The sequence below is a fragment of the Otolemur garnettii genome, unplaced genomic scaffold (genome assembly GCF_000181295.1).
Source record: "Otolemur garnettii isolate 467f Iridium unplaced genomic scaffold, OtoGar3 scaffold00070, whole genome shotgun sequence".
Taxonomy (NCBI): domain Eukaryota; kingdom Metazoa; phylum Chordata; class Mammalia; order Primates; family Galagidae; genus Otolemur; species Otolemur garnettii.
This window is the reverse complement of record NW_003852465.1, coordinates 8,012,296-8,025,621: the sequence shown is the minus strand read 5'-3', so window position 1 is coordinate 8,025,621 and position 13,326 is coordinate 8,012,296. Positions and strand designations below refer to the sequence as shown.

Below are 13,326 nucleotides of genomic sequence, written 5' to 3'. Positions count from 1 at the left end.
AAAAAAAAAGAGAGATATTAGTAACAATTGAGATCTAGAGGAGTAATATGAGTCAGTGAGATGAAAAACAGAGCAGCGGTCCTCAACCTGTGGGTTGCAACCCCTTTGGGGGTTGAACGACCCTTTCACAGGGATCACCTAAATACATCCTGCATATCAGATATTTACATTATGATTCATAACAGTAGCAAAATTACAGTTATGAAGTAGCAACAAAAATAATTTTATGGTTGGGGGTCACCACAACATGAGGAGTTGTATTAAAGGGTTGTGGCATTAGGAAGGTTGACAACCCCTGGAGTAGAGTGTCTTAGAGCAGATTTAAAGACAGGGGAGTGGGAAAGTTCATTATACTTCCTAAAAACGGCAAGTGGCCTCTATTATGGTTGTTATGCAGGGGACAGTGGCAGAGAGAAGGCCAGCGAGTCAGGCAAGCCCCTGACTTTGTGCTCCGCAAAGTCATTTGACTTGAGGGAGAGAATGGTATAATTAGACAAGTAGGAAATACATGGGTAGGGGCATTGACACACCAACATAGTCTCTCTTTTGCTGAAAAGTGAACTAAAGAAATCAGGGATGTTTAAGTTTATTACAAATTCTGATTTTGTTCATATAAGATCTTGTTTTGAGTATAAGATGGAATTCATTTAGGCCTTGAGGGGAATATAATTATAGGACATTAATTTTTGCTTAGTATTATGAAACTTCTCAAATTTTTATGGAATAACATAATAAACCCCTATATCCATCATCTAGTTTTAGTAAGCCATACCTTTTTCTGTCATCTTCATAATTCATCCCCTGAATTATTATAAAGCAAGTCACAGATATTATGACATTTCACCTCTAAAGAAAAGGATATTTAATACATAAACACAATACCATTATAACTCCTCATAAATTAACAATATGTGGGAAAGTCTCAAGCTTTTTGTTGCTGTGCTTATTTTTTTTAGAGCTCTGTCTCCTTAGTCCTTTTTTTTTTTTTTTTTTTTTTTATCATAGAGCAGTCTCCAGTCAGTCTGAATTGATTGCTAGTTGCATGGCAAAGTATGCTAAGTATCAGGTGCTGTGCTGTCAGATATACAGCGAGTCCTACATTTGGTGTGGGTTATTTTCAACGAGTTTGAGATGTCCATGCTCAGTAAATGTTAATGAAGTTTACTAGAACACTAATGCCTGTTAAGATGGTAATGCAATACCTGTGCTTATTGAGGGTTGGAGAGGAGGGCGGCTAACAGTAGTGCTGTTCTTTTGTCTGTTCCACTGATACTTTTCCATAGTTAATTCCATTCTTCCAGCAGACTCTCACCAGACTTTCATTAAGTCTAATACTATTTATCTCCTTACCAATTGATTGTAGTCCAAGATTTGAATAAAAAATTTACAAAGTAGTCTTTCCCCTGAAACAGATTTGGGAGTTGGTAATTGAAGTTATATATAAACTTCTAAAATTACAAACATAGTTTATATGAAGTTTTTCTATAAGCTGCATTTTTCCAGTCAGTAATTTTGTCATGTTCAATAGATATGAAGAAGCTGAGAAAGACTGCACACACGCTATTTTATTAGATGGCTCGTATTCTAAAGCTTTTGCCAGAAGAGGAACTGCAAGAACATTTTTGGGAAAGCTAAGTGAGGCCAAACAAGGTAGGACTTGGGAACATCTGGCATTCATTCATCTTGTTATAACCCCCCAGTTACAGAAGTAGAGATTTACATAGCATTCCTGTGGGTCAAGGATACCAAACTCAAGTGTGTTTTTGGGTGGTGCCTGTGGCTCGAAGGAGTAGGGCGCCGGCTGCATATGCTGGAGGTGGTGGGTTCAAACCCAGCCCTGGCCAAAAACTGGAAAAAAAAAAAAGGAAGTGTTTTTTGTCTCTGCAGTTTAGATTATGAATAGGTTTGGAGGAATGCATCTTCCATAGTGAGCACCTGGGTATCTTTTACTTTTTATAGCATACAGTATATGCTAATTGCCAATCAAAATTAATGAAAACTTTGAGTTATAGATGAAAATGGCAAGCATGGAAAGAAAAGGAAGGGAATCAGCAGCTCGGAGATAGAGGATAATGTGAGGTCTGGAGTGATGCCCCTTTTTATTCTTGATACTAGTTTTTTTGTTTGTTTTTTGATGATCTTGTCTATTAGATACTCGTTTTAATTAGTCTTTTCTAAGAACCATCTTGGTTCTCTTATGTGTATTTTCTGTTTAATTTATTTTTGCTCTTTAATTTGTTCTTTCAGCTTTCTTTGGGTTTAATTTGCTGTTTTTCTAACTTCTTGAGAATAATACTTACTAGATAATTAATTTTCAACCTTTCTCTTCTAATACATACATTTAAAATCTTGCAGTTTCTCTATAAGCCTGTCTTAGCTGCAACCCATGAGTGTTGTTTTTATTGAAATTCTGCTAAAATAATACATAATGTCAAATTTACTGTTCTGAATTTTCTATTTTAAAGTGTGTATTTCAGTGGCGTTAAGTACATTTACATTATTGGGCAACCTCACCACTATCCACCTCCAGATCATCCCATTCTAAAACTGTACACATTGGACAACAATAACTTATCATTCTCTCCTCCAGCTCCTGGTATCCACCATTCTACTTTCTGTCTATATGAATTTTGACTCTTTTTAGATACTTTATATAAGTGGAGTCATATAGTATTTGTCCTTCCACATCTGGCTTATTTAAGTTAGCATAATGGCTTCAAGGTTCATTTATATTGTAGGGTGTATCAGAATTTTGTCCTCTTTAAGGCTGAGTATTTCATTGTGTGGAATTCTCTTAGATTCTGTCTTACATTTGGTGAATGACTGTGGCCTTTGTTAACAGTGTGAGCTTTAGTGAATTAGACACCGTTAGGCCTTAGTCTCATCATTTGTCAAGTGGGATTGTAGTGAGGGGTTGAATTTTCACATGAAAATTCATATGAAACGGCTAGAATAGCACTCAGTAAATGTTCTTATTGTTTGCTCATTTGTTTCCTTGAATCCTGAGTGAAACTTCTTAGAAAGAATGGGAGTAGTAACTGAATATGTCTTGTTTTGACTTCTATAAAGTATTTTTTCTACCTTGTAATTTTTGTAAAAATTTACTTTAGATTTCGAAACTGTTTTACTTCTGGAACCTGGAAATAAGCAAGCAGTAACTGAACTTTCCAAAATTAAAAAGGTAATATATTCTTTTTACCAGTACATGATCATATTTTGTGAAACATAAATACATTTATTTGTTGCATAATTAATTTGAGAATATTTTGATAGTTAATGATTACAAATTTATTTTCAAGGAATTAATTGAGAAAGGACACTGGGATGATGTCTTTCTTGATTCCACACAAAGGCAAAACTTGGTAAAACCTATGGATAATCCACCTCATCTTGGATCAGCTGTAAGCAAAACACTTATTTTTTTCCTTGCCATTTAAATGTTATGTTAATGAAACTGTAAATAGACTGTTGTGTTAATAAACTCCTAAAAGAAGTGTTGAAAGCTCTTCCTAGGGCCATTTTTTAGAGTTCTGGGGGTAACTTTTGAAATGACTTTTAGCACTATAAATTTAAATATATCTGTATATTTTCTTGTGTTAAAGGAATTTCAGACAGTTTTACATTTTATAGTAATTTAATATTTTAAAATTTGTATTATTCTTGTTTGAGTTTGGGTTTTTATTTACACTACTGTGGCATCTTATTAGGAGTTAGATCTAAAATCAGCATTTAAGGTCTCTCTCCACTTTTCTCCTTCGTGAGAGGGACTCACTTCCAACTCTCTTAGGAAGTGCCCTAAACTTTCTTTTTGTTCTTCCTAAATAAAATCTCTCTCTATTACCCTGAAAGTTGTGCAGGTGACTTTTGCTTTCTGCGCACACTGCCTGTGCCGCTCCAGTTTTATTTTCAGTTTGCTTTTGCTTTCAGTTACCTCTGTGCCTCCGTTGAACTTTCTAGCTCATCCTGGTAATTGAACCAGGTCAACTAGATTCGGGGAACCAGGACCCCTGGCCCCCAACAGTGACCATATTGATATTTAGCAATGAGATGGAACAGACTTGGGCATTTTCAGTTGATGGATTGTTGTCACATGAGCTGAGCAACTGCGTTTTATACAGCTTGGATCTGAATTTGGTACTTCCTACCTCCATCCAGCTACTCTTGATTATCACTTAATTTTGAAAGCTGCATTTCCTTTTAATAGGATAGTCTTCCCAAATATACTTGAATTAAGAAAAATTGTCAAAGAATAAAAGAAAATCAACATTTAAGACAAAATAATCTAGTATAGGCAAAGAAAATATACATTAAAAATATACATTACTTATTTATTTTTGCCATACTGTACTGTTTCTCTGTAAATCCAACAAAGTCAGAGTAGAGATCTTTATCCTCCTTTTGTAAAGGAAAAATATTGGAGAAAATTTATCTTGCCACATTTATATTTCAAGTTAATAGTAGATAGAAGATTCTTTTTTTTTTTTTTGAGACAAAGTCTCACTTTGTCACCCTCAGTAAAGTGCTGTGGCATCACAGCTCACAGCAACTCAAACTCTTGGGCTCAAGCAGTTCTCTTGCCTCAGCTTCCCAAGTAGCTGGGACTACAGGCACTCGCCACAATGCCCAGATATTTTTAGAGATGAGGTCTGGCTCTGGCTCAGGCTGGTCTCAAACCTGTGAGCTTAGGTAATCCACCTGCCTTGGCTTCCCAGAGTGCTAGGATTACAGAGGTGAGCCACCGTGCCTGGCTCGTGATAGACAATTCTTCAGCTCAGTTCTTTTCCAGTGTACTTACTATGCTGTATTCTTGGATTTTTCTGGGTGATAACTAGTTTTATGTGTTTTGTGTGCCTGGCATAAATCTAGATGTTTTCATGCATTGTGTTTCTTTTCTTTCTTTCTTTTTTTTTTTTTAAATTTTATTTCAGATTAATAAGAAGGTTCAAATGTTTAGGTTACATTGTTTTCACTTCTAACATACAGTTCAATTTGTAGTCAAGCCCTTCACCCAGGGGACGTGCTGAACACCCTCACAGTGTGCACATTAGGTGAGATCCCACCAATCACCCTCTCTCCTCCATCCTCTTTTCTCCCTCCTCTCCACGCCCCCTTCCTAGACTATACTTGTGTTTTTTCTTTCATGTGGGTGTGTAGTTGTTTATATATTGGTTTCGTATTAGTATTGAATACATAGGATACTTTTTTCTCAATTCTTCAGATTCCTTACTAAGAAGAATGTTTTTACTCCACTGGGTAAACATAACATTGTGTTTATTTTCATATATGATGCTTATTTACTATTTATTTTCGGTAAAGGTGATTGAGTGTTTAGTTAAATGTGGTTAAAACTTTAATGTCTTGCTGGGTGCAATGGCTCAGGCCTGTAATCCTAGCACTCTGGGAGGCTGAAACAGGTGTCTTACTTGAACTCAGGAGTTTGAGATCAGCCTGAGCACGTGTAAGACCCCATTTCTGCTAAAAAGAAAAATTAGCTGGTATTGTGGCAGGTATTAGCTCCCAGCTATTTGGGAGGCTGAGGCAGGAGGATCACTTGAACCCAGGAGTTCGAGGTTGTTGTGAGCTACGGGCAACAAAGTGAGACTCTGTCTAAAAACAAACCAAAACTTTTACATCTTTTTTAAGACTTCTTTACAAAAATTAATTCACAGATTAAAGCCTTTGTTAGACCTTTTTGTCCTTAATTATAAAGACAGCACCGTGTGGCAAGTCAAATACCTCATGACATATACATATATGTATATATATTTTATATATATATATATATCTCTCCTAAGTGGCTGTTACAAATTTGGGGTTCTCATCTCCTTCACTTTAAAAATGAATTTAGGCTGGGTGCAGTGGTTCATGCCTGTAATCTGAGCACTGTGGGAGGCCGAGGCAGGTGGATTGCTTGAGCTCATAAGTTCGAGACCAGCCTGAGTAAGATTGAGACCCCCGTCTTTAAAAACTAGCTGGGCATTGTGATGGGCACTTGTAGTACAACTACTCAGGAAACTTAGGCAAGAGAATTGCTTAAGCCCAGGAGTTTGAGGTTGCTGTGAACTATGATGCTGTGGCACTCTACCAGGTGTAAGAAAGTGAGACTCAATCTCCAAAAAAAAAAAAGAAAAAATTATTTTAATAGTTGTAAAAATGCATTGTGAATTTGAATGTCTTATGGTAGTAACTCAGAGCAGGATACCTCTATAATGTGAGAAATCTTCTATAACTGATCCAGTACAAAACAAAATTAGTATCCTAGTGGGAAGGAAAATTCTATGTTTCTGTGATAAAAACGTGGGCATTATTTTTAAAAAGTAGGAAGTAGCAGTTTCTTATAGTGCCTTTGAGAGCTGATTTGAGCCCTGTTTTATAAAGCTTGAAATCTTGAGCAAGTTACCCAATCCCTGTGTTATCCTTATCTTTTCTCCTTAAATTGAGATTAGTTTATATTAAAGGAAATAATGTGCATAAATGCTAAGGTGAGTACAGATAAAACAAATGTTAATTTCTTTTTTAGGCACGTATGAGACTATCTGGTCACTGGGGAAAGTTAGAAAAGAAAGGAAAGCAATGGAAAGTAAAGAGGGAAAGTGAGTGCTAGGGTTGTTCCCAGGCCAGGGTGATCTGTGCTTGAAGGGCTGGCAGCCTGGAAGTATTTTTAGCAGACTTTTAAGAGTGTAGGAGAGGAGAGATGTAGGTTGCTTAGGACCTGGAGTTTTCCCATAGGATGATAGTAAATGAAAGCTTTTCCTGGTTCTTTAATCTCTGTTAGCATATTTCTATTCTGCTTTATTTACTTTTTTTCATTTTTTTTGTTTCCCTGTGTCAGAACTTGGTTCATTATTGCTCCACATTTTAAGAGGTTCAGAGGGAAAACTTGATCCCTCTTTCTCTTTCCTCTTTTCTGTTTGTTCTTATTTTCTTTTTCTTGAAATTGGCACAATATAGAGCCAAATAAAATGTTAGCTTCTGAGTCATAATTTTATAAAAGAAATGAATTAAATCTTCTGGGTTTTCTTAAGTCTTTGTTTCTGTAGTGGTATGTTTTACAGTTTACTTGTGTTGCCAGAGTGTCAGTTTCCCTTCCCAGCCCCTCCCAGCCTCATCCTTGACCTTCACTGGCTTCCACTACTCACTGGTCTATACTTAACAGAGACAGTCTATTAAGAAATTCATAAATTTGGCTGACACTTCACATCTTTTGTCACTAAAAGGGTTTGGTTTTAAATGGGACCATGTTTATTTAATTCATGTTATTGCTTGTCATGTTATCTATTTTTTTTTTTTTTTTTTTGGAGACAGAATCTCACTATGTCACCATTGGTAGAGTCCATGGCATGACAGCTCACAGCAACCTCAAACTCTCGGGCTTAAGGGATTCTCTTGACTCAGCCACCCAAGTAGCTGGGACTACAGGCATCTACCACTACGTGGGGGCTATGTTTTTTGTTGTTGTAGTTGTCATTATTGTTTAGCAGGCCCAGGCCAGGTTCAAAGTGCTGGCCCCAGTGTATGTGGCCAGTGCCCTAACCACTGAGCTGTGGGTGCCAAGCCCAACTTTGTGAATATTATTTGACAAATCTTTAATCTTTGGCTGCTGGTTTTTTTCAGCTGCTGCATATTGGGAGAATGTACTTAGGTTTTAACATTAGTATATTTCATATACAATGCTGGTTATCGTCTGCCCTTGCTGTTCTTACGTTCAGTTAGCCCACAATATTGCTGCTGGCTTGGCCGTATATTTTCTTTGCTTTATTGCCTTAAGGATAAAGTCCACACTCCTTGACATGGCACATAAGTCCCTTTCTAAAAAGCTGTCTTCAAGGAGCCTTTCAGGCTTTGTCTCTATCGTTCCTCTCCTGCACCAGCCCCTCTAGACCTCTCAGCTGCCCACTGACCATGCTGTACCTTCCACCTTGCCATTCCTGTGTGCGCTCTGTGAAGGCTTCCCTGATGACAGTGTGTACTTTCCTTCCTGTGTTCTCTTAGGATTTTGTGCTTTCATCTTTTACACATATACATTGCCTTGTATTTATTCACATACAGATATCTCTTTCCCCCATTTAGATGTACCTCGGATAGGTACTATGCATAGCTTTTTATAGTCTATCTAACCACCAAATTGAATTTACTTATAACTGGGATATTAGCTGTGAGAGCACTGCAGCCTTTTAATTTGTGACCCTAAAATAGGAAATCTTTAATATGTTGAATTAAAGCATTGATTTTAATTGTTTTAGAAACTACTCAAGAAGGTTATTATTGAAGAAACTGGTAATTTGATACAGACTATTGATGTGCCAGATAGCACCACTGCTGCTGCTCCAGAGAGTAATCCTATTAATTTAGCAAATGTAATAGCGACCACAGGCACTGCAAGTAAGAATTCGAGCCAAGATGACCTTTTGCCAACAAGCGATACTCCGAGAGCAAAAGTATTGAAAATAGAAGAAATCAGTGCTACTTCTGCCCTGCAGTGAGTAGGAATACTGTTATTTGATAATCATCTAGAATGGTGACAGTTCCGCTGAAAAATCGATGTTACTGAGACTTCTGTTTGTGGTTATCAGCCTAATTTTTTCAACTGCCTAACTTTAGGTTCTAGTTTTTCTTTTATGTTTATACTTAGTGTAAGAGAGATTTTGCTTACAGAATGATCACTTTTTTTTTTCAACCTTAGTGGGGAATTCAGAGAGGATAAGAAAGTATCTTGTACAAATTACTTGTTCATTTTCTTTTCTAGAACTTGAGTATGTATGCTCATTATTCAGAAAAACTTTTTGATGTTTTAAAAGGAAGCTTCATAAAAGTGTAGAAAGTGGTTGTTACCATTGTTTCATCCTTTAATATTTAAAACTATTGTGGTATTGTGAGTTCTTTAAATTTTGTTTGGAATTTCAAAAAAATAGGTTACATGTGTCTTATTAGTGATGGCAATATAGAAGATATAAACTAATTAGGCTTATTTTGGGGTATTGAAACTTTATTCATGTATTTCTATACTGCCACTCAACAAACCTTTGAAAAGTTCATTTTATTTTATTTTATTTTTTTTGAGATAGAATCTCACTTTGTCATCCTCAGTAGAGTGCTGGGGCGTCACATCTCACAGCAACCTCAAACTCTTGAGCTTAAGTGATTCTCTTGCCTTAGCCTCCCAAGTACCTGGGACTACAGGCGCTCGCCACAATGCCTGGCTATGTTTTTTTTAAAGACAGGGTCTCACTCTGGCTCAGGCAATCCACCTGCCTTGGCCTCCCTGAGTGCTAGGATTGAAGCCGTGAGCCACTGCGCCTGGCTGAGAAGTGTATTTTTTTTTTAAGTTTGAGCTTCAGTAGTAGTTTTATTTAAGGTGATAGTATGAATTGTGAAAAAATACTAAATAGGCAGCTTTTTTCTTTGAAAAAGAAACATTTCTTTCCGTTTGGAATTATGTTGAAACTGTGATGGTTCAGATTTTGGAAAGGCTTTGTTATGAGTATTTGTGATACAGCAGTTGAAATATATAGAAACAATGTGTTCAAAAGGTGGTCAAGTTAGTTGCCCAACAGACGAAAATAGTCATTAAATAGCCAGTATGTAAAAGTTTGCAAGGGCACAATCCATTTTTGCCAAAATGTACATATATTATTATTAGCCAAAAGTGTTTAATATTTGTAGTGTATTAATAGGTAAGACTATATTAATAAAGTCAGAAATTTAAAAATCTTTATGGGTGTTTATTGAGCTGTGACTATTTGTGATTCTTTCTAAATTGATGCTTCTGAACTATTTCAGACCTCAAGCCAGTTTGAAACAGGATGTATGTCAGTCTTCCAGTGGGAAGAATTCTACAGAGATAGAACAAACACCTGCTCAGTTTGTCAGTGCTGTTCTTCCTGCGGTTCCTGCAAACTCCTTCCAGCTGGAATCTGATTTCAGGCAACTGAAAAGTTCTCCAGATATGTTGTATAAATATGTAAAGGTAAAAGAGAAAATTAGTAGTCTGTTGTAAGCAAAAGGTCAAAGAAGTTCTTTTGTAACAGTGCAATTAATAATGGTGCTATGTTTGCTTTTCATATAATATGATTGTGAAAAATGGCTTTTATCCCTTGGCCAATGTATACAACATACTGGCCAGACCATTTTTAAGTATTTGCGACCAGGGAACCTTTGGAAATAAGTTCTGTGTCAAATTCTAATGTCTAAAATAACTTACTGTAGTTTCATATATCAGAGCTTAAGCTTAATCCTTTATTCTTCACAATGGAAAAAGGAAGCTAAAATACATAGAGTGCCTTTTATATGCCAAGCATTACTTTCCTGAAAATGGGTTTTTATTTGCTCTAAGAAAAAATTAAATCATTTGAAATTTAAGCAAATAATGGATTAGCGTAGTCTTTTTCAAGTGTAATGGTAGTAACCCTTCCTTATAATTACTTACTGTCCAATTACTTCCAAATATATTATCTCATGTAATTTTAATTTTTAAAATTTCTAGTTAGATATTTTGATCTTTGAAAGTTGCCCCAATTTTCCTGTCTCTATAAAGGTGATATATGTCTCTTCTCAAAAAATTTTTCTCTGACTAGAATAGTGATTAGCTTACAGTTTTTCATTCTTCTATTGCATTTAATGTGACTTCATTATTATTAAGTACTAATGCATAATAGTTATTTTTTACTGTTTTTACCTAAGCAATTATTACATAATTTGTGATATGTGAATATTGCCATAATTAGATTTTCTTTTTCTTTTTTTTTTTCCCAAGCAAATCGAACCATCCTTGTATCCTAAGTTGTTTCAAAAAAATCTGGATCCAGATGTATTCAACCAAATTATTAAAATTCTGCATGACTTTTACATTGAGTAAGTTAAATTTTTTAAATTATACAGTAAGTCATCCTTTAATATAGTGGATTGGTTCTCGGAAACTGTGACTTTAAGAAATGACATACTGTGTTCTGTTGGAAGTTTCTTATTTATATCATTGGCCTGTAGTAAATAGGTTTCCTCATATAGTATGTTATTTCACTTAAAGTTGTAGTTTCCCAAAGCCTATTGATGCCGTTAAGTAAGAGCTTACTATGCTCTCACTGTTCTGTTTCTGATAATCTGGGAAATCTGTTGTCTTTTATATTTTAATACCTCGGATATGAGAAAATTAGCTTTCTAGTAAATTTTATTGTTATAGAAATTGTAAAGAGATGACAAGTACAGACAATAAAAAAAGACAAGTTTAATAGGAAGGAAAACAAACTTCTTAATTTAGGTAAAGAAAAGTAGGATGTGGAAGTGACTGGTGTTACAAGAAAATAATAGCTTCTGTGCTATGCTCTTATTTAAGAACATTATCATTTCTTTGGTTGACTTGATTCTCTTCATTCAGGCACTTAAAATACAGATAGTATCAAGGGAAAAAAGAAAAATGACCTAATTTGTGTATAATTAGAAATACTATGTTAGTAAACACAACATTAAATGAGCTACTTTTAACTGATCATTTGTTTTTATATTTGGATTATTTCAGGAAAGAAAAGCCATCACTCATCTTTGAAATCTTACAAAGGCTTTCTGAACTGAAAAGGTTTGATATGGCAGTGATGTTTATGTCAGAAACTGAGAAAAAGAGTAAGTTGTAAGAGGGAAAGTTTTCCATATCTATTTATTCTTCTATGTTCCTTTGTTCGTTCAACAAATAACAGGAAACGTTTTTCGACTATTTACTATGCACAGGGTATACGTGATTAAATATGAATCACAATTAAATTAAGTACTATTAAAATTATATTTGCTAGTCCTGTCAATATTATATAGATAACTATTTTCATTCTCTTTTATAAAGGAGATATAGACAACTATTTTCATTCCTCTTTTATAAAGGAGGAAACAGGCATGAAGAAGTTAAGGAATTTTGGTCAAGTTCCTTAACCTCCTTGGTCAGGTCACATAGCTAGGAAGCCATATCCAGGATTTGAACTCAGGCAGTCTAGTTCCATGGTACTGTGGAATTTCTAGTTGAAAATGCAGTAAATGACATAATGGTTAAGTTCTTCTGTCATTGAGTATATATGTAAAGGGTCTCAGTCACAGGGACATGTAACTAGGCAGGGTATAGGGACCTGGCAGGGGTGGGAAACCTACAGCCTCAAGGCCACATGTGGCCCTTTAGGTCCTTAAGTGCAGCTTTTGATTGAATTCAAGCTTTACACAACTGTCATTGAGTATAGGGAAGGACCCAGGGGTGGAAGGTCACAGGTTCCACACCTCTGCATCCATTCTGAGAGAGCTAATTTACTTGAGTTTGCTGGATTTCAGCTCAATCAATTCCCAAAGAAGTAGAGGAGTCAGTTAAGTGAAGGGTTGGGGAAGGGAGTTTTAGACTGAGGGAATAAGGTGTGCAGAGGTCCTGAGGCAGGAAGGAGAATTAAAAGTGGTGTGGCTGGAGTGTAGAATTTAGGGATTAGTGTGGCAGGTTATTCTGAAGAATTATATCTCAGCTTTTGACATAAAAAGTCAGTTTTTTAAAATCCAAATTAAAATAAAATCATACTACATAGAAATTTCAGTTACTCAGAATTTGGGCTATACTCCCGTTTCAGGAAAAAGGAAAAACATTCAAATATAAGAATGTTAGTTTTTAGTTTTAAAAATTAGCAAAAACTACAGTGGACCATTTTCGTGTTTCTTGTACTAAACATACTTGGGCTCCTTTTCTTAGTTCTTTATCTTTCTAGTGACACTGAATGATTTTGAATCCGTAAGAAAGGTACTTTTAGTATTATGTTTAGGGAAGTGGACCTGTAATTTAGAGTTTTTCTTTTCTTTCTTTCTTTCTTTTTTTTTTTTTGTTGAGACAGAGTCTCATTCTATCTCCCTGGGTAGAGTGCTGTTGCCTCCTCGTAGCTTAGAGCAACATTAAAATTCTGGGTTTTTAAACAGTCCTCCTACCTCAGCCTCCCAGAGTGCTAGGATTACAGGTGTGAGCTACTGCACCTGGCTTTTTTTTCATTTTAACAGTGAAAGTTTAAACCAAAGGTTTCTGCTTTATCTTTTTTTTTTTTTTTTTTTGGAGTTAGAGTCTTACTCTGTCACCCAGGTTAGATTGCAGTGGCATCATCACAAGTGACTGCATCTTCAAATTCCTTGGCTTAAGTGATCCTCTTGCCTTAGCATCTGGAATAGCTGGGTCTACAGGCACCTGCCACAACTGTGGGAAGTTTTTTCTATTTTTAGTAGTGTTGGGGGGTCTCACTCTTGCTTAGGCTGGTCTCCCACTTTGGAGCTCAAGGAATCCTCCCCTTTGGCCTCCCAGGGTGCTAGAATTTCAGGTGTGAGCCACCT

General features: G+C 35.9%; 1 protein-coding gene across 1 annotated transcript in view; it reads left to right on the top strand.

The window, feature by feature from the left end:
* Positions 1–13,326, top strand: part of RPAP3 (RNA polymerase II associated protein 3) — a 40,147-nt gene that overhangs the window by 24,483 nt on the left and 2,338 nt on the right. The window contains exons 10-16 of the mRNA XM_012807478.2: positions 1,529–1,650; positions 3,111–3,181; positions 3,300–3,401; positions 8,244–8,479; positions 9,781–9,967; positions 10,754–10,851; positions 11,513–11,613. Of these exons, the coding sequence (XP_012662932.1) occupies positions 1,529–1,650; positions 3,111–3,181; positions 3,300–3,401; positions 8,244–8,479; positions 9,781–9,967; positions 10,754–10,851; positions 11,513–11,613 (917 nt within the window). The remainder of the gene's footprint in view (positions 1–1,528; positions 1,651–3,110; positions 3,182–3,299; positions 3,402–8,243; positions 8,480–9,780; positions 9,968–10,753; positions 10,852–11,512; positions 11,614–13,326) is intronic.